The 21,323-nt window shown below is 34.9% G+C and overlaps 1 protein-coding gene across 1 annotated transcript; it reads right to left on the reverse strand.

Moving 5' to 3' along the window:
- Window positions 1-275: 275 nt before the first annotated feature.
- On the reverse strand, window positions 276-20,054 carry hacd4 (3-hydroxyacyl-CoA dehydratase 4). The gene is made up of 7 exons (XM_088632083.1): window positions 19,991-20,054; window positions 18,654-18,760; window positions 17,207-17,334; window positions 15,711-15,823; window positions 14,770-14,876; window positions 3,642-3,773; window positions 276-2,742 (listed from the first exon to the last, which is right to left on the reverse strand). The coding sequence occupies exons 1-7, from the start codon at window positions 19,993-19,995 to the stop codon at window positions 2,660-2,662; spliced, it is 675 nt and encodes a 224-aa protein (XP_088488209.1). The 5' UTR covers window positions 19,996-20,054; the 3' UTR covers window positions 276-2,659.
- Window positions 20,055-21,323: the final 1,269 nt, after the last annotated feature.

Consider the following 21,323-nt stretch of genomic DNA (forward strand, 5'->3'; position numbering starts at 1 on the left):
CTTGAAATATCATAAAAGTAACAGTTTGACAGTCCTGAAACCAAGTGATAGGATGTTTCTACTGTAAATGATTACCATGGTACTTCAAAGCCGTCCAGCTTTTCCAGAAAGGCCTGCAATGATCAGTTCCTTTTCTTCAAGAAGTAGAACAAAATCTGTAATCATCATTTCAGCATCCCATTTTGTAAACATGCATTTTATAGGTCATCCCTGAAGCTTTATCTCCTCAAATGACACCACTGCCCTGAGGCTGAAAGTGAACATTAAAAAAACAGAATTTGCATGTCTGGAAATCTCAAAGTCCCTGTATAGAAATCTCAACCTGAGTTATATGTACTCTGACAAATACAATAAACAACCAATGACATTTTGTATTAGTACAGTGAAACACTTCAGCAGTGTCTTATAGTGCAGTGAATTGAACCAAACCAGAAGGCACTCATGAACAGAGAGAAAACCCATTTTAAAGGGTCTGGACAAAGAACAGCCTTAAAGGTACATGTATCTTCAAGACAGCAGGAACTATTTTTTTAATATAGTTAAATGAAGTGACCAAATTACAATAATAATTGGTTAATAAAACAACAATGTGGATATTAGAAATATGGCCTGACCAGGCTTACAGTTAGGCAGTTAAGCACAAAGGATAGCACTCTTATCATGCCATATATGCATATACATGTTCATAAAATAAATACTGACAACTGAAAGGCCATTTCCATGCCCATCCCCTTACCACTTCTCACACACTTCTCACAGTTTTTCAGTCATAATTCAGTCATGAACATTTTTTAAACCAAGTTTCTGTGTATTTTAACACAACAATTATAATAATATGTTGCAGCATATAGAAGTTAATAATACCGTGTAGACACTTTGTTTATTGTGGGGTCTGTGGGCAAGTTGGAGACTTAGCAGAGTCCTGTGCAGTTGTCCTATGCAGCATTTCTCAAGTGTGTTCTCCAAAGGGAAGACTTGCAAACTGAGACACAAAAATGCTAATGACCTGGAGAATGTAATAGCCATTACAGTTATTGACAGACTTGCATCTACAGTATATGACTTATAATGCATTCTTAAAGGGAAATGGCTAGTATATGAAATGAATATTTCACTGAGAATTTCACTGAAAATTTCACTGAAAAGTTTTCACATAGTAGCATTAAAAATATTTTATAATCTTCAGTTCAAAGAGAAGGTTTGTAAAATAGAAACTATGTATATTTAGTGTGTATATACAGTATATTAAGTAAATGAACTTGAAAATGTGACTAAGCAAAAACAAAGTTCTACTTTAACAGTATTAGCATAGAAGAGCCAGGTATTAGAAGCACTTAAAATCTCCAGAGTTTGATGGTGATCTACCAGTTGTGTATTTAGCAAAAGGATGTTATTCATAGGCTATTACAACTCTAAAGACAGGTTTAACACCTACAGTAAAATTGCTAAAGTAGCACCCATCTATAAAAGAGACACAAAACCAAGCCCAATAATTACAGACTAATTATAACATGAAAGGTTATGGAAGCAATACTTTGAACTACGTTAAAAGATCGCCTTGTAGCAGCAGGACTTTAGGGCATAGTCAAAATGAATTTAGAAAAGACAGGTCTTTTCTTAATTAAACGCTGTTCTTTGAACAAGCCGACAACAGGATTACATTCGAACGGAGCATATGATACGGCATATTAAGATTTTCATAATTTTTTCTCTATAAATTTTCATTGTAATAGATCAATTTCTAAGTAGCAATCAGTAGGCATCCTAGATTAATCTATAGAGAACTTAGTAATAGAAAGGAAACAGTATAGATAAGAAGTAAATACTCAAAATGGGGTGTAATAAATGGAGTGCAACATTTTCTGGATCAAGACCAATGCTCTTCATAACAATCTTGATTATATAGTTAGTAACCTAATCAATTTTTGCAGCTATTAAAATATGAGGATGAGCAAATATTGTAGAAGCTTGCAAACAAAAACCAACAGGACCTGGACAGAATTGAACACCTGACAGATTACATTTTAATGTACACAAGAATTACATGCAAATAGTCAAAACAAACTATGGATTTAAGTTGGGAAGATTAAGATTTTCTGAAATCAGTGCAACTAAAAACAACCGCAAAACTTCACTGACATAAAGAAATGTCCTATGGTGACAAGCTGTAAGAACTAAATTAAGTCTTGAACAGAAAAGACTATGAAGGGATGTCAAGGGTCCCGTCAAAGGTGATCAATTGTTTTCTGGTGAAACACAAACCACAGGATACAAGTGTGCATTTACAGATGAAACCAGAAGGCATTTCTTACAAAAAATTGTTAATGTATGTAAAACAACTCTCCAGCCATGTCAAAGCTGACTTCTTCCAAGAAGTGGCTGATTGATGTGCTTCTTGGATCACTTATCTACCCAAATCTGAGGAGCTAGGTGGTCCTCCTCTCCTTTGTAACCTTATGGTGTGTTTGCAAATCATACATTTCAAGTTTTCATATAGTAACATTACAAATATTTTTTCAACTTCAGTTCAAAGGGAAGGGTTGTAAAACAGGAATATATATTTAGTTATACTCTTCTTTCTTTTTCAATTCCTTCAAAATGAAATTTAGCCAACACAGCTCACAGAGGTTAAAGTAATTCAGCTGTTGGGGTGAATTTTTCATTTCCTTTTCAGCTTTTTATTGTTGCCTTCCAGTTGCTGGTTTCTTTCCACCAGTAGCTGACTGATGTTTATGCAGGCCCCTAAAATATAATAAATTCAGTTATCACACAGAGTGTGATCTGATATGTAACACATGCACATGAAGTAATAGAAAACACAGTATAACATATTCATTTTAAATACAATAAAAATATTGTACCAGAACAATATGTAACATAATATGTGCATTAAAGAGCACTAAAAGAGCATTCAAATGCACAGTTCTAGAATTGCAACAGTTGTAGACAAAGTATAACATCCACTGAAGCAAGCTATTTTATTACATTTCTTCTACAGCATCTATATTAAGATATCTCAATTAAGCAGTGACCTCAATAAGTCATGACTTTTTAATACAAGGCCACTGAGTACCTACTGTACTCTATGTGCCCAATGAGATGCCCACCACTTAATGTCAATTAAATTAATTAAACATTTTATTTTTTTTAAAAGAAACTTGAGACTGTAAGGTGCCAGAAAGTCCTAGTATATTTAATATCGTCATATTTCATAAGATCCAAAAATTCCCTAGGTTTCCCTGTAATTGTCTTTTCAACAGCTGCTGTCAAAATGTAATCATATTCTGCCAAAATACACAATGGTGTACACATAATGATAACAGGTTACAAGTAATGGCATTCTTGGAAGTCCAATCACAGTTCTAGTTCATTTTTCATATTTTTAATAGTATTTTATATGTTGAAAAAATTCCCTAGGTTTTGATGTGATCTGTTTCTCCAGCAACTGTTCTCTAAATGTAAACCTATTCTGCCAAAATACATCCTGTATGGTGGACCTTAACAGGTTACAAGTAATGGCATTCCTGTAGTTAGAATAAAAAAATCTTAGAAGCAATTATTGTCACAATGATTAATGTTAAAAATGTGATAGTCTTATTATATTGCATTCTAAAGTAATCGTAAATACAGAGTATACTTACCAACAGCAAGTACTGGCATGTAGATCTGTAGCACATAAGGAAAATGGATGTATATTGGTGCTGGTAGTGTCACATTAAATGAAAATGTTCCCAGGGTTTCAAAGAATGGTAAGGATTGATAAACAGTGATCACTATTCAAAATAAAAAAAGCAAAAAACAAAAATGTGTAAATTATGATTTTATCCAGTTAATAAAATGTATACAGTATGTAAACGATTTATATAATATAAATATAGCAGCTGAAAAACATATTCCCATCCTTCGCATGTTGTCTCATTTTGTTAAATTGCAAAAAACAATGGAACAAGTAAAGGTTAATTGCATACAAAGAACAAACATCATTTGGCTGTGCAGCCTTCTTCATGTGTTTCTTTTTGTTCCTTTGCTGCCAGCACAGCTCCATGTTTGATGTTCTACAAATATAATCTTTCAATTTTTCAACTTCATCCCTTGGTTTAAAAGCCCTTTGGCCTTCATGGTTGAATCCCTATTTGAAATTCACATGAAGCACTATTATTGCACGCTGACAGAAGCCATTCAACTTATGGTGTGGTTCCCGCCATCATTTCCTGAATTAAAAAAGCAACTTTAAATGTTTGCATCCCTCCTCAACCTCTCCACCTTTGCAGCCGTAAAGCCTACAAAGCTCTCACTCTACATGAGGCTCCTAGTATCCCTTTCCTACAGCCAGTAGGCAAGCTATCAGAAAAGCAGGGTTAATACAAATCTTGCTGTGACACTCATTGAACATGTTTTATTATATTCTTGGGTGTTGTTATTCTTTCTGAACAGCTAAATGAATATAAATCTTTTTGGATACTTAAGAAAAGACTGGTTTCGATTGTAAAAGTTGGTAACCACATGGTAAAAAACTATTGTAATTTGGGAAGGGGGGTTCACAAACATTTTCTCAGGACTGTAACTTCTAATAAAAAGCTTTAAAAGCCTTTACAAACGACAGTGAGGAATTATGTATGAGAAGTAAATAAGTGTCAAAAGTCAGCTAGAAAATTGTGGGTCTTTACGGTTTATAACTTTTTTTAAGTTAACCAGCCCAGTTCTTTTCTTTCAGCTTTAAAAGGTTGTTATTTTCAGCTTTTCCTTACAGTAGCTTCCCTCATACATTGCATATACATATACGTGCTTTAATAATTGTTCCAGCATATGATTATAATTGCAAATAATACTCAAAGCTGAGACCACAGGCATGCACGAAACAACTTCAAGGTAGCAGAGTTAAAAAGAAAAGTGCAGATGTCAAACATGCTTGATGTTTATGCTTGAGGCTATTTGTAAGAAAGATTTACTGCTTTATATTGACAAATCATTTTCACCTTCCAGGCAATGTACTGTAGGGAGGCAATCAAAAGGCAATTATAATGCTGTTATGTTATATAGTTGTGTAAGTGTACAATTTAAATTAAGAGCTGTTATTTTAAAATTGTGCAATACCCTAATAAGAACAAATTTTTAATTATTTATTTTTTCATTTTAGACACCACATTACAAAAACAATATTGCTGCCCTGTAGTCAGTTTAAATAAGAGCAACCAGGTACATTCCTGGCCTTAAAGGAATGTCCTAGTCTAATCAACTAAATAATGAAAATTATGATCTGATTCAAGTACTTATTGTCCAAAGGCACTACCAAACAGGTGAAATAAGTACCAGAAGGTAAAAGAGCTGTGGTAGTCAGAAACAAGCTGCTCAGATGTTATTAAAACTGACGTGGGAGAACCCTGGCTTCTTTTAAAATTGCTGGCTGAGATCCTTAGATCAGTTGGCTAATAAATTAATAAATGGGTCAAATGGTCTCTTTTCATTTGTAACTCTTATATTTCATACTTCCATAAACTAATTTCTGATTTAAATTAAATATCTTACCATATTCATTAACAAAAAGTCTATACACCTCTATGTAAGTTTTAGAAAAAAAGTACATGGATTTTACATTTTTATTATATTTATGGTTGAACTGTTACATAAGCACTACATTGCCTTATTGGTGAGTAAGTTGATTAGGTACAAGTGATGAGATGATAAAGCTTGTTCAACATCAAGCCTACTTGAACATCACAAAAAACAGAAAGGACTCAACGTGCCCTGGTAATCAAGAGAGAAATGCCTTTGGTATGTTGGAGGTTGTACTAAATCATGTAGACTTGACAGTAATTAAGCCAAGCTCTTGCTAGTGATGACTCAAGGTTTTGTGTATCCCACACAGGTTAACGTCGGGAAGGCTGGCGCTGACATGTGGGATAGTGTGCTCAGTGTTGTCTACAACAGACCGATCAATGGGAAGGTCTGGACAGCTCCACTTGCAATGAATGATAACATTTTTATTGTCCCCTGAGGGAAATTTTTTATGGCCACCCAGCACTCCTGTACATTTAAATAGAATAGAATGCAAAAAAGAGAGAAGAAAAACATTGCATATTTTACCATTGCAAAAAATAATAAAAACATTGCACATCATTCCATTGCACATGTACGGTATAACACATAACAACATGTAACATTTATAACACATCACAAAAACATATTGCACTCAAGTGGGTTGTAAGAGTCAAAATTGTGTTTATCCTTGACATTTGCGTTGACAGCTTTAATGGATAGTGGAACAAAGGAATTTTTGTATCTGTTTGACTTACATTTGGGAACCCTAAAACGTTTGCCAGAAGGAAGAAGTTGATATTCAGAGTTGAGGATGTGGGAAGGATCTGATATAATTTTTCTTGCCTGTTTGATTAGGGATTTTTCAAAGATTGTCTGCAGGGAGGGGTGCTGTTTCACTCCCATGACTTTCAAAGCTGTCTGGATGAGGCGGGTAATTTGTGATTTAAAATGAACTGATAGATTACCAAACCACACTGAAATACCATACCTGATAATGCTCTCGATTACAGCACGGTAGAAGAGTAGCATTACTTCCTGTCGAACCCCAAACATTCTTAGTCTTCGCAAGAAATATAAGCGCTGCTGAACTTTGGAGCAAACTCTCTCAATATGAGTAGACCAGCACAGGTTACGGTCTACAGTATGTGTACACCTAAGTATATGAGTCAACCTGAGTGATAAGTTTGTCGTGGATTACTACCTGTGAGTGATCACCAACTGTTCTGGGATCGTAAACTATTTATTTTGTTTTATTATCAATCAAAATTAGGCTATTGTTGTCACACCATTGCACAAATCTGTGGATTTCTGACATGTACACAGATGAGCTGCTACCTCTATGCATTAAGCCAAGAACAGCTGTATCATCTGAGAATTTGAAAATGAAGTTGCTTTGACTACTGCTTGTACAATCATTTGTAGCTCTGAGGCTAATAGATCGTGACTCAGAAAGAGTTTTGTTGACCCTGACATACTGTGTGCAGTTTGTTAAAAGTGAATGGTACCATCTTATAATGTTATGATTAACGGACATTTGCTTCAGCTTACTCATCAATAGATGGGGCTGCAGCGTATTAAATGCAGAGCTGAAGTCCACAAACAGCATCCGAGCATCGACATTGGGGTCTTCTAGGTGTTTTAGAATAAGATGCATAATGCTGTTAATTGTATCATCGGTACCCCGCTGGTGTTTATACAGTACGCAAACTGATATGGATCCAGTACAGTGTTCACTTCTGAGCACAGCACGGATTCCTTGATCCTCTCAAAGTATGGCAACCTGACTGCATGTCACTACATTGATCAAGTCTCTAGACCTCTCTTAATGCCTTTCTGTGGACTGAGTCTCACATGACAACATTCTAGCTGCACAACCTCGTGTTGCCTGTGCAATTTAGGCTTTCTTGCACAACGAGACTGACAATTTAACTGTGAAATATCTACTCGTCAGACCTGGGGTTAGAGATTAGTGAACAGGCACATTCTTATCAAGGCAATACTTATCACATACAGTATGTATTGCTTACAAGAGTGGCTACATACTTCTAACCTGTGACATCCTCCTGCTGATGATGTTAATCATAAGAAATGGTACATAATAAATGTTCTTTTACCATGCCTGTTTAATCAAATGTGGTGCACAAACTACAAAATGTTTTGTTTAATGTGCTACATGGAAAACCTATTTTCCTGATAACTTTGAATTTGTGATTAATTTATGTTGATACTGAGTATATTATTGAATAGAACAACCAGCGAGGATGTTTTACGAAGTAAACTGTGTGTGACAGATAACCCCAAGTGAAATGTTTTTTCTATTTGTCTTCCTAAGAATATGAAATGTGGAAGAAAGAGATATTTGCTAGTACTGTGGAGATTGCTGACAGAACTGGCAGGCCTTCAAACCAAAAGAGCCACAGACTTCCTGCATTTCAGATGGATCTCTAGCCTTTTCAATGTAACACTTCATTTTGTAAACAGACATACAGTATAGAGTGCCTTGCAAAATTATTCACCTCCTGCCAACATCACATTTTGATTAATTAAAAGTAGGGTATATAATTAATTGAAATCTTATAATCAAACTGAACAGCATTATCTGTGGAAGATGTTAAATGTTAACAAAATCTGCAAAGAGGAAATCTACATTTCATTTTAAGGACTAAAATATTCAGGCCCCTAAGTCATGTGGGAGACGTCTGGGAATTGAGGCTCAGCATTCTAATACAAAACTCATTCAACAGATTACTGTTTTTGGAATTCCAGCAGGCTTCCAAGCTTTATTTTGTAATGCATTATAACTAAATACATTTGGAGACTGCTCAGAAATAGCTTAAAATATTCATACAAAATAATAATAAGCTTTAGAGAAGAATGCTATTACCACCTCTGTTTTACGACATTTTACAAACTGCTACTACTCCTTAAATACTCCCTTACCTTTCCCTTAACCAGTCTAATTCACCACAACAAGACAGCCTTTTAGAAATAAACCACTGTAATTAACCCATTTCAAAATGCACCTTTCAGACTGTAATGCAGTTAGTGACTAATATACAACTGGTATTACTAATACACACCTGGTGACATGCAGAATACAAATGTCATTTAGACTGAATTTGTCGTTCCTAATGGGAGGCCCATGGTTATTACAGTCCTTCCATGAGATAACTTGCCACAGTCAGTGCATGGTGGTTGAACCAACTATCAGTATTTTTACTGTAGATACTATAGGTCTACCAGCTTTGCACAGTGGGATGGTATAGTTTGGACTCTGGGTGAACCAGCCACTCAAGGACACTCGTTCACTCTAGTCAAAACACATTAGTTTGACTTTAGCCTTGTGCTTCAGGTACATCCTTCCAATGTGTGTGTGTTTTGTGAGCTTTACTTCTTGAGTGATTCAAGCAGGTTATCCTCTTGGATTCACCTGTACTTTGCACCATGATGTCACAGGCTCCTACTAAGTTTTTATTACCTAAACCAAAAGGTAAGTTTTAGAACAGCGGGCAAAATAAAATCTATCCAAACCTTACTGTAGTTTAAGTTCCCAGGAACCATACACATACAGTGTAGGAGTAACAGACCATCTACCTCTCTGCACAAGCCTTCTGTAACTGCCTGTTATTTCTGAAGCGTCTCCACACACAGCCCTTAAAGGTATGCTGCAGCTTCATACACATATTAGTCAAGTGACATTATACTGTATAGTCAAAAGAACCACCCTTCTTTCCACACACTTTTTTGTACTTTTATATTTTCATAAGAATGGTTACACAATTGTCCTACATGGGTAAGTGATTGGACACCAGTATATTTAAAAGGATGGAGATAGACCACAAGAAGTGACTGTGGAATCAAACCTCTATCTGTCCAATTACCATCCTCCTGTGCCATAGTTTTGGCCTTTTCTCTCCATATAGCTTTGGTCTGGAATTGTTTTTAAATGAAAACATATAAACATATAATTTTAAAGCAAGTCAGTTTGTTAGTACAATTTATTTTGCAGGCAATTAAATCTCATCCCATCCATTTTTCCCTACGTCCTAACCAGCTTCCCAGTCACTGCTGATGAGAAGCATCCCCCTAACATGGTACTGCCGTCACTGTACTTCACAGTTGTGATGATGCTCACTGGGTGATGTGTTGGGTTTAAGCCAGAAATAACACTTAGCAAAACTCCTTGGTCTTTGTGATCGATGTATTGATTTGTCATATTATTATGTGCATTGTGGCTTGAAATTTAATCCATTAAGAGTACTTACGGATACAAATGCATTTACTCTTACATCAAGTTAAACCACTTTAATTAGATGCAGAGAAGGTCCAGTGCAATGATATTATGACCTTACAAACTCTTTTTTTGCACTTGCACTGATTTTGCGTTGCCGTAGCAATAGAGTTAATCACTTATGCAATTGAGAGTCTTTCAATTTTCTTTAAAAAATTTATTAACTTACAATGAGCTCTATTTTTCTTTGTTCCTTTTATCTATTCTAAATCTAAGGCTCTTGAAGGGTACTGTACTGTATATCGATTAAACATTTTTGGATTTCAAATTTTCAAAGTTATAATGTTTATTAGGAAATTATATTTTAAAAAGATCTAACTGTATGGTGCAAAAACCACATCTGATGAGGGTTTAATTTGCCTGATTAAATTTATCTAAAGCAACTTACATTTGGACCAGTTAATAGAGATGGAACATCTAGGTCAAGTGTACAACAGCTGTACCCTATGTAGGGATTTGAGCCCACAACTCTCCAGGTACATGTTAAGTATCCTAACCACCACTCCAAACTTCTGCCTACTGATGGTGGATAGTTGGAGCTCCAATACATTTCTAAATGTCAGATACTGCGGCTAAAAACTGAAACCTGTAATAATGTGTCATTAGACATTGTATCATTAACTAAAACAAGAATGCTATTTCCTTTCACAACAGAATGGCCTACCAGAATGGCCTATTGATTTCCTTCTGATTTTTCCTTCTCATATTTTAATAAGTAAGAACTGCAGATTAAGAATGCCGATGTATCATAATAGAATTCCATTATATTGTATGATGTTCTTAATGGTGTGTTATAATAATAAGTTAACACCATGGTTGTGTTCTATTACCATACTCAGTACTGTGGTTGGTAAATTAGTATGAAGTCAAAGACTCGTATTAAAGGCACTATTACTGCAGTTCTTTTCAATGTGCTGTAGAGAGAGAAAAAAGAGACAGAAGGCTACAGCCATGATCTCCAATATTTAAGTGATCTGCTGCTTAGTTATACAGTAGTTGCTCAAAGTAACATCCATAGTCTCTTTCCCATTTCCTTAATATGTTTAGAACAGTCTTGAAGCAAGACTACAGGACATATAAACAAATGTAATTTGGCAAATAAGCCTGTAAATGATCGAATTAATGACAAGCTATTACAGAGTACAATAACTCATTTAATGGGAAGTTGAAGAATCCCAGTATAACAAAACTTGGCCAATACAAATATTTACTTTAAGCAGAGTTTTACAAAAAAAAAACATTTCAAGTTTCATTTCTTTACTCTTAACATAGGAACAGCTAGTGTTAAACAAAAATCAACTTAAACAGAAAGCATGCATGAGACTGAAGTACAAACAAAAGACATCAGGAATTTTTATCCCAATATTACTTCAGTTCACACTGCTGATCTCTTCCTATCTTATAAATAAGGCACCATTTTTGTACATATTGCTAATACTTGTAAAAATCAAGGGAATGAACAGTTTTAACTGTCCAGACCAGCTCCATCAATTTCATCATTCAGATATAAAGTTGTATGCAAAAGTTTGGCCAGTCAGTACTTAGTAACACCCCATTTGGCAGAAATCACAGCCTCCAAATGTTTCTTGTAGCCAGATAACAGTCTTTCTATTCTTGCTTTTGGACTCCCCCCCCCCGACTCTTCCTTGCAGAGCGCTTCTAGTTCAGAAATATTCTTAGGTCATCTTGCATGCACTGCATGTTTGAGATCTACCAACAGATATTCAGTAATATTCAAGTCTGGGGACTGTGAAGGCTATTCCAAAACCTTAACCTTTCGTTTCCTGAAGTAGTTCATGGTTGATTTTGAGGTATGTTTTGGATCATCGTCTTGTTGTAATATCTAACATTGTTTCAACTTCAGTTTCTTCATTGACTGTGGGACATGAGCTTCCAGGATTTGTTCATACTTAGTAGAATCCATTCTTCCCTCTACCCGCACAATATTTCCTGTGCCACTAGCTGCCACACAACCCCAAAGGATAATAGATCCACCCCCAATCTTAAAAGTTGGCAAGGTGTTCTTTTCTTCAAATGCTACTCTGTTTTTTCTCCAAATCTACCTTTAGTGATTGTAGCCAAAGAGTTCAATTTTTACTTCCTCAGACCACAGCACTTGGTTCCAAAACACCTCTAGCTTATCTAAGTGTTGTGTTGCATACTTCAGATATTGACTTTTGTGATGAGACTGAAGGTAAGGTTTTTTTCTGATGACTCTTCCGTGCAGATCATGTTTGTGCAAGCAATGCTGCACAGTGGACCGGTGCACCACTACTCCTGTGCCAGCGAAACCTTCCTGCAGGTCCTTTGCAGTGATATGGGGGTTCTGGTTTGCATTTCTCACCAGTCTACGGGCAGTTCTATCTGAGATTTTTCTTGGTTTTCCAGATCTTGTCATGACTTAAACAGTTCCCCTTAACTTCCATTTCTTAATGACATTTCGGACAGTGGAAATTGCAAGCAGGAAGCGTTTAGATACCTTTTTATAGCCTTCCCCTGCTTTGTAGGAGTCAATTATCTTTATTTTCTGATCCTCAGTCAGCTGGTTAGAGGAGCCTATGATTTTTGAGTGTAAGCACAACACCCTGAGAGGTTTGAAGAATTTATTAAGCTCTGGAATTGTCATCACCTGACTTAGATTAAGGCCTAATGAATTAAGTTCTGAGACCTTACAGAAAAATAACACTAATGGATCAACTGGATGCCCAAACTTTTGCACATGCCAAATTTAATGTTTTATATTTTTCAATCTGTTAAATTTAGCAAATAAACAGTAACTGTGCATTAATATTTGCAGAAATATGTCAAGTTTAAATTTGTTCGCTGCAGAGGTTGTGTTAATTTCATTTCACTTAGAAAATCAAAATCAAGAAAAACATAATTTGGCCAGGGGTGTCCAAAATTTTGCATTAAACTGTACATTAATCTGAACATGCCTAAAAATACAGGTCAATCCACTGTATAATAATTTTATGCTCATTTAGACAAATGTAGAACTTATATCAGTTTCAAGTATAAAATAAATGTGTAAAAAACTCAGAGCAAGTACTTAATGCCCTATTGCATAAAAGTCCTGACACAGCTGCTACATTTCCCTTAAAATTATTTAATGCAAATTACTAAATTTAATTTCATGGCATTAACATCAGGAAGTAAACACCTCAGAGATGGGGATGGACAATTCGAAAAATTAGGGCACAGACCTGGCAGATTTTGTTATATTTTTTTCTATTTGCTGTCTGTATTCTATCCTATGTAGGTATTAATTGAAAAATCATACAAAACATTAGGTCTGCTTTATTCTACAATAACAGCAAAATGCAGAGAAGGCACAACTGTATTGGAACTGCCTTCACTTTATAATTTTATAAGTTTTTTTTTTTTCATGGTTTGTCAGAAGCCAATAGTAACCACATGCATCAGTACTTTTTGTAATGTCATAGTAAAGTACAGTTTCTTTGCTGGTGAGTTTAACTGTAACCAACATAATGTCTAGTACAAGGTTGAATGAAAGCTGTGATATCGTTACATCACACTTGATCATATTCATTTGCCAAAACTGTTCTTAAGAAAAGTATGGCTAGGCTACATTTTACCAGTGTGAAAACTATGACAGCATAGTCAGACGTCTCTTCTTATTCCTTAGGTGTGCTGGCTTGTTTCGCTGCTTTCTTTTGAAAAGAGAAAATCTAGTACAAACAATGTCTACGTGAACTGCTCTTTTTGTGCGAGACATTAATGTAATGCAGTACTTCCAGGCCCTCAAGGACAACAGTCCAATGGATTTACATGTTTTTTCAACAATTTGCCCCTAGAAAAACTATTAAATTGATTTAATGGAGTGAAGAAATAATCAGTTAATTAAGTAGGAAGAAAACCACACAAACTGTAGCATTTGAGAACCCCAGGATTAAAATACATCAGAAACCTAATAGCAATCATTTATATCATTACAACTAAAAGCTTAGAGTACGTCTGTTCACATATTTATATATAAATTGCCTTGAAAAATAATTTCTCAACAGTTAAAGAAAACAAAAATTCTCTCCTATGTGATTTCTTTTAAATTAAACTTTTATTTCGAATTCCCAAATGTTTGTGAACTGCCTGAAAGTAGAACCAGACTGCTGATGCTAAAAGTTATAAGAACAGTATGATGAAAGGCTGATTCAATCTTTTTTAAAGTGTTAAAGTGTTATTTCTGGCAAAAAAAATTATTTAGATTGATAGTACTGACACTGGAAAGAAGTACATTTTCAACAAGTCTCTCGTCTGGTGAAGTTTTGACACATATAACAAAGAAAAAAGCCTGCGGACGTTACTGTTTTAAGATTTGACATTTTAGCAGGCTTCTAAGGCTTTCACTCACGGTTAGGGATTATCAAACAAAATTAGAGTTATGTAACACAATGAATGATTGCTATTCTGACATTAAAATCCTAATTTAATTTTGATTCTGTATCCTTATACTATTTGATGGTTCTGTATCAGAATATACACTACAGTCTTTAAATAGTGCTGTATTTGCCTGAATAAACAAGATTGTTTTATTAATTAACTATTAATATATTTCTTGCTATTAAGGTATTGTATAGCATAAACAACGTTTGGCAGCAAGCAGTGGATGAGAGATTCCTCAGATCTTTTGCTTTTGCTTAGACAAAAGTAACAGTTAAAATCTGTGTTAGTGTTACACAAGGCATTAAAGAGAGTTATCAAAGCTCACGAAATAAGGTTAAGAGAATCTGTTTACGTTTACATATTGTCCCCAGGACTATAAACAAAAATACTCCTTACACATACTCATAGACAAGTGGTAACAGACAGAAACAAATTCGTCATTCTAAATCTGGCAAAAGAAATAGCAGAAAAATTAACAGTGAAATGACAGAATAAGAACAGCATTTCAACATGTTAAAAATGGAAATTGTGAAGCTCACCTTCAGCAAGGACTGCTAGAGGGTATACTGGAATCCATAGGGTAAAATGAGCCCAAGTAAAATTGTATGATGGAGTGCTTATAAGAGACAGAAGTCCATATGGATACCTGCACAGCACAGAAAGCCACTTTATTTTTTAATCACTTTTGTAAAGAGTTTTTTTTTACAATATACAGAAGAATGCATTCTTTATGTGTATAATTTGCAAAGTCATTATTAGCAGCAATAGACTCTTTCACCTTTAAACTTGCAACAGCTGGTTCTGATTCTTTTCACACCTAAAATATATATACTGTAGCACTCATGTTAGAGCAATGTTCTCTATGTTACCAGTATTAATCACAAAATCTGACATAAAGAAAAATGATTTAAAGTCTCTAGCATCTTTGAACAGCAAAGTGGTCTTTATCTCCATTTACTGTATGTTGACGTTTGCAAAATGAAGAAGCTTAACAAGACAAGATAAGGTTTTAGTCTATACAGGTATTTGACAATCCTTTAAAGCTGGCAGAAAACCAAAGTATGTCTTTGGTTAAAATCCAGAAGAATCTTCTTTCATCTCCTGTATAATTCTCAATATAATTATCCATGTACCTCATTGTTGTCAAGCTGTAGGGTTTAATCTCCTCTGAGGTACAATAAAGAGGTCTTTATTCAGATGTAGTAGTCGGGATGTTACCAATTCTTCACTTACTAATGATGTCTTACCTTGATAACAATGATAAAACATTGCTTCTCTTTTGCACAGCAAAACAAATTTCTTGTTTTCTGTAGGGGACATTAAACTAAATAAAATCTGAATTTTAAGTGTGCTTTGTGTAGTAACAAGACATTGACTGAATTAAGAAGACAATTAAGAAACATGAGAAAACAATACAAAGTTTTTTTCACTGATGGGATACAAACCATTGTTCAATGTAAATTTAAAAAACAATACTTACTGTAACAGGCCTAGAATATTCCACAGATAAAAAAGCATACAAACGATATATCTGCTTTGCATCTCCTCCTGGCTTACAATTACTACAAACAAAATGAAGTTTCTTTCCAGTACCTGTAAGTAGGAAATACAAAACATAATACCAGCAAATATTATTTTTCCATTTTATGGGTTTCTTTCAATTATAAAAGAAAAAAAGAGTTAGACAAATTAAAGTATATACTGTATCTAGTCTTGTTAAGCAAGGAGAGCAAAAATTAAGCTCAATGGGACAGAGAGAATTCAATTGCTCAGCATTGCAGTGGATGGTATCTCCTGAGATCTGAACTAAAATACACATGTACAACCAAACGCCTGCAGGTCATTGTGCTTCTAAACAAAAGTATCTTCTTGTTTTTTACAGAGATAAGTCAAGGTACAATAATCAATTCAGATAAAGTGACAGCATTCTTTGCACAATCTACAACAAAACATATTTAAAAAGTATGTACAGGCAGCAAGTTCCAGGTTTTTGTAAAAACCTGTACTTCCACTTTTCTGTTCATAAGTGTTACACCATGAACAAATTACACAATACTTACACAAAATCATTAAATAGACTAACAGTCTCATTGATACATCTCTTTATTCATTATCTCAAAAGAGTTTTACAGGTTCCATTTCAGGTTTTTAGGTCTGAAAAGCAAATTATGCCAGTATACCAGTTCCCATAGTGTAAAATTTACAGTAAGAAACTTAAAACTACTGTCACTCCCCAATAATCTTGGCAGCATTCAGACATTATGGCAGAGTGGGTGTTATAAAACTTGCCTGAACAATGAGGGATAGGCCTTTGGAGATGCATAAGACACCTGGTATCTTACCCCACACTACACTTACAGTACAGACCTTTTTCAATGGACAGGACAGTGAAAAGTAACTTTTTTAATGAGATTAAGAGCATATTCTGTATTCAGAACTTAAATCTAATCATGAGAAAAATAAGAACTTCCTGGTCCATATGCATTTTTAAGATCAGCCAAATATGGAAGTAGGCTCATAACTTTTTTTTACCTAATTTATAAAGAGAAAGCTATTACCTGACCCAGGGGTCATTCCATGTCAACTCAGCAAGAGAGTCCCATAAAGATTCATAAACCCCCAACATCTGTTTTCCAGAACTTCACAGAAAATGTAACTTTCCATCTCTCTCTAGAAGTATTCATAAGCCTATTTGCTTCATAAACACAATTTTTGGGGTCCTTGGAATAACTCCGTTACATATTTATAATTGAGTTCAAATATTTGACCTAGTTTTATACCTGATCTTCCACTGCACTAAATACACACACACAATACAAATTGTGAGATCAAACTTTTCCTGGGTCTTGGATGAGTTCACAAGGAATGATACAATTTTGAAAGCATTTGAGTTGAATTGTAGAAACATGCACGTGTTAAAAAAAGCATGAAGATGACATTTTAATTTATAAAATATACACTACATAAGAAACATACCTGTAAGAACCTAGGCAGTAGTTTACTGTTTTCAATACCATCTAAAATATGGAATAGCTCCAGCACTGACAACAACTGGCACAGGCTCATAACAACTCCAATGGAATAGAACGTATCTGCCAAGGCATCTGAAAAAGAGGAACGAAATGGAGGCTTTTTAGTAGCTCTGAAGAGGTTACATGAACTTTTAATAATCACTTCCATAACTCATACTTTCAGATTGCAGCTTCCAGTGATGCACCTCTGTACAAAAACATTTTGCAATTAGTTTGATGGCTAATATTAGTTTACTGGAAAAAATTACAAATAAAATATTTGCTAATTTTGTGTTTACTAAGAATCTGCAACATTAATGCACTGCGAAACATACTATTAATAAAATGCATATGCCATACATGCACGTAGGTGCAAACATCTGTTGTCCCAACAATACTGTATCCCTTGAATGCAGTAAGGAAACATATGTCCCTGAAAAAACTATGCTGTATAATATTCAATTTCTGATGGAATGCCTCTCTGCAGGACCTGATCTGATACAAGACAATGACATAGAAAAAAAGATGCCTCTCTTTATGTACAGCCTTATGCACACATGGAAATATTTTTTTTTTTATCTTGGTGTTGCCATCACAGATAACAGTTTACATCCAAACTAAAAATAAATAGGTATGCCTCAGAGATCAATACATTGAAGAGTACAGGTCATGAAACACTATCCATAGATGGACCCATCAGAGCATACAGACATACAGTGTTTTGTAGAGTAGCTATTTCATTGTGAGTCTGTACCTCTTAGGTGCAAAAACGTCAGGATTCAATACTTGTCCAGCATTGTTCAGAATGAAGATTATATAAAATAAAAAAACTTTCCTTTTTAGGAATCTCATATTCAAAGATTGACTCCTGTCATGTTCATCTTTGAAAGAATTTTTGAAAGAATCACTCATTACATTACATTATGTTAAATTATTAGATTTCCATTTAATGTTTTATGGAAAAACTACAAATAATTCTGTTGCATCAACACAAAAGGTATGTAATCTGGATATGTTACCGTCACTGACTATACGATCCTGAGAGTAATGACCAACTTTCAAAATATAATCTTTGATTTATTTTGAGTAGTTTTATTTTTCAGTGAAGCAAATGTGTAAAAATCCTTCTTTATTTATCCGTCGGTATGAACATTAGTTCTAATTTCAGATTGGTAGAAATAGAAATTATATTCTACATTTTGCAAAGAAAAGTGCATGATTAAACTAGTGGCTGGGCAGACTATGACTTGGGGGTTAATATGGTAAAGGAGAGAAGAGTAGACCTTGAAACATAACCTAATAGTTATTTTCTCTTTAGTCATATTTGTATGTATACATATGCTATATTTAAAAATATGTCATGTTCATCACTAGGCAGAATTGTTTATTATACAATATGCCATCTTTCTTACCTTTCCCAAATGAAAAAACTCTCGCTGTCATGTTTGAAAAAATCCATGTATGCCCACAGAACTGCAGCAGATTATATATAAAAAGATACACAAGCCTAATGGTGTCCCTTTGAGAAAGAGAAAAAAGTTAAAATCTTGCAATCGATGACACTTTAAAAGGCGTCATGTTAGAACAATGTTTGCAGTTCGTCACTGAAGCTAAGCCTTTAAAAATACAGCTTGAACAGACTTATCACCCTTCAAGTACTGTACAAGCGTGAAGGATACAAAGGGATATGTCAATAATGAACTCAGATCTGGTAATGTAGTTATGTATTATATAAATTATATGTTTTTCTTTTTTTAGTATCCTCGTTAAAACTTCCATGAAATATGATTTAATGTAGAACGTAGCATCATTTTTAGAGAAAATCCCCCCCCCCCCCAACCCTAATACTGTTTTAAAACACTAAAATAGTACGGTTGTCAGTACTGTTGAAACACACCTTTAATATTCTGCTAAATAAAAAAACTAAATAACTATGATCAATTCTAATAATATTTTTCGCGCCATGTTAGGATGGAAATATAAGAACATAAACACTTTAGTTTATGTTAATTAGCACGCGTACATTCCTTCAGAGTTGAGGAAGGGATCCGCCCTCAGACTGAAATTACATACAGCACAGCCCTTCCAGAAATGCTGCTAAACGTGCTCAGAGACAGGTCCACTGGTGCGTTTTAAATGTGGTTTCTATGAGATTGATCTCAACTGCCATTTCCAGAGTCATCCCATCACTAACAAGCTAAGGACGAGAGGTGTTAAGTCAAACTGTACGAGACGCAAAAGCTTTCTTTAATAGATTAACCTTATTCTTGAAGTTGTTCCTTACGCGAGATGCTAAATAAAACCTCCCAGGTGTACACACCCAAAATTTTAAATAGTGGTTGAAACTATACTAAATCTATAACTTATATTTAATTATCGTTGCAACTGCATCAATACGCTGATTCAAGCAACGTGCGATTTGCAGCATTCGACCTCTTAAATTTCAGAGCCTTGTTTTTTTTTATTGTGTTTATACTTTACGTAATATCTGAGCAGAACATGGTTTATCAAAACATATGGATTAGAATGAACAAGCTACAACAGGAACTCTCCTGACCCTAGGGTGTGTTCACATTCAAAAGTGGGTTTACTTAAGGTTTCTTCACAAAGAAACCGAGTTATAAACATATTGTAAAATGCAATATTAGTATATTAACTTTTTTTTTGGTACATACTTCACTAAATGTACTTTATACCCACTCCATGTTATCGACAGACCAAAAGTTAGGCAGTTGGAATCATGCCCTACCTCATTTCAGTCTACTCGTCTGATGTTCTATCCCTTTCAAGCAGTTTCCTTAAAACCTCTGTTTGAGAAAGGCAAATCAAGGAAGTGAAAGTATCTCGTACGGAACTTGACGTCAGAAATTTTTCTTTTTTTCAGAGTAAATTCTTTCTGACCATTGTATAACCCCAGCCAGTAAATGGTAATACTGACAAATGTTTTCAATGAGATCTTGAAATAACTATCCACAGCTCTTATCCAATGTACATTTCTAATGCATAGCCTATTGTATGGCAGTTGTTTGGTAACAGCATAGAGAGCTTCGACGTGTAAATTACAGCCTATGTTAAATATTAGAATGGTTAGGATGTAAAGTTTGATTTGCAAGAACTATACATAAAATACTGTAGTGCCCTCGCCGTGTGCCTTAGCAGATCTGCACCCCGATGATGTAGGTGCAGGTTGGGAACCGCTGCCGGGGGATGGACTGAGGGGCCTCAGGCTGGCGGCTAGCGGCTAGCTGACTCTGGCAGTCTAAATAGTGATTAAAAAGGGATATGTGCATAGTTGTGTTGTTTGTATAAAGGACTGCAGACTTTTTTACATCAATATGTCAGAAATGTTCATTCATGTTGGGTGTGTTACTCTGTGACATGAGAATCCCTTTGTCAGTGAGAAATACATTTTATTTGTGTCTGGTACCCCTGAGACAGAAGACTTATAAGAGGACTGGATTCTTCTCCCCGCTAAGCGATTATGGAGTCATTGTAACTTGTTGTACTAGGGTGCTCAGGGACTGTTATTATTTGTGGTTTTGCTCTAAACTCTGTATTCTTTTAAAAAAGAATTTATGCTTCTTGCTTATTGTACTGCATTGGCTTATTCATTATTCAATATTTACATGTTGGCTACAAGGAACCAATTTGTCAATCTTGGCTATTACAAATCCAATGTTCCACCTTTACTATTTAATATTTACATGGTGCTACTGTACTTGATCTTTGCATTCACCATGGAGGCTAGGGTTTAACTGCTATATTTTTGCACATAACCTGTTACCTTTTTGTTGTTTTGCACACTGCCTGTTGTCTCTGTCTTTCTTTTGCTACACAATTGTATTGTTGTTGTTGTTGTTGTTGTTGTTGTTGTTTTCTCTTTGTACTACTTATGTCCGAGAGCTAGCTAAATAGCATTTCGTTATACCATATACCATGTATATGAGTGTAATGACAATAAACTTGAAACTTGAAACTTGAACTATACCGTAATATTCACATTTACTGGCAGACCACAATAGATACCATTACAGCTGTTTCTGCTCTCTACTGCTCTCTACAGGTGGTTGTCTGATAATAAG

This window comes from Lepisosteus platostomus, chromosome 1 (genome assembly GCF_059453375.1).
Source record: "Lepisosteus platostomus isolate fLepPlt1 chromosome 1, fLepPlt1.hap1, whole genome shotgun sequence".
Lineage (NCBI taxonomy): Eukaryota > Metazoa > Chordata > Actinopteri > Semionotiformes > Lepisosteidae > Lepisosteus > Lepisosteus platostomus.

What these genes read in the sequence shown, in the direction of transcription:
- hacd4 (XM_088632083.1), bottom strand. An exon ending in AGTTTTTTCATTTGGGAAAG is followed by an intron (nt 17,335 to 18,653) that starts GTAAGAAAGATG and finishes CCTCTTTTTCAG; the next exon opens with ATGCCTTGGCAGATACGTTC. An exon ending in AATATTCTAGGCCTGTTACA is followed by an intron (nt 14,877 to 15,710) that starts GTAAGTATTGTT and finishes TGTGCTGTGCAG; the next exon opens with GTATCCATATGGACTTCTGT.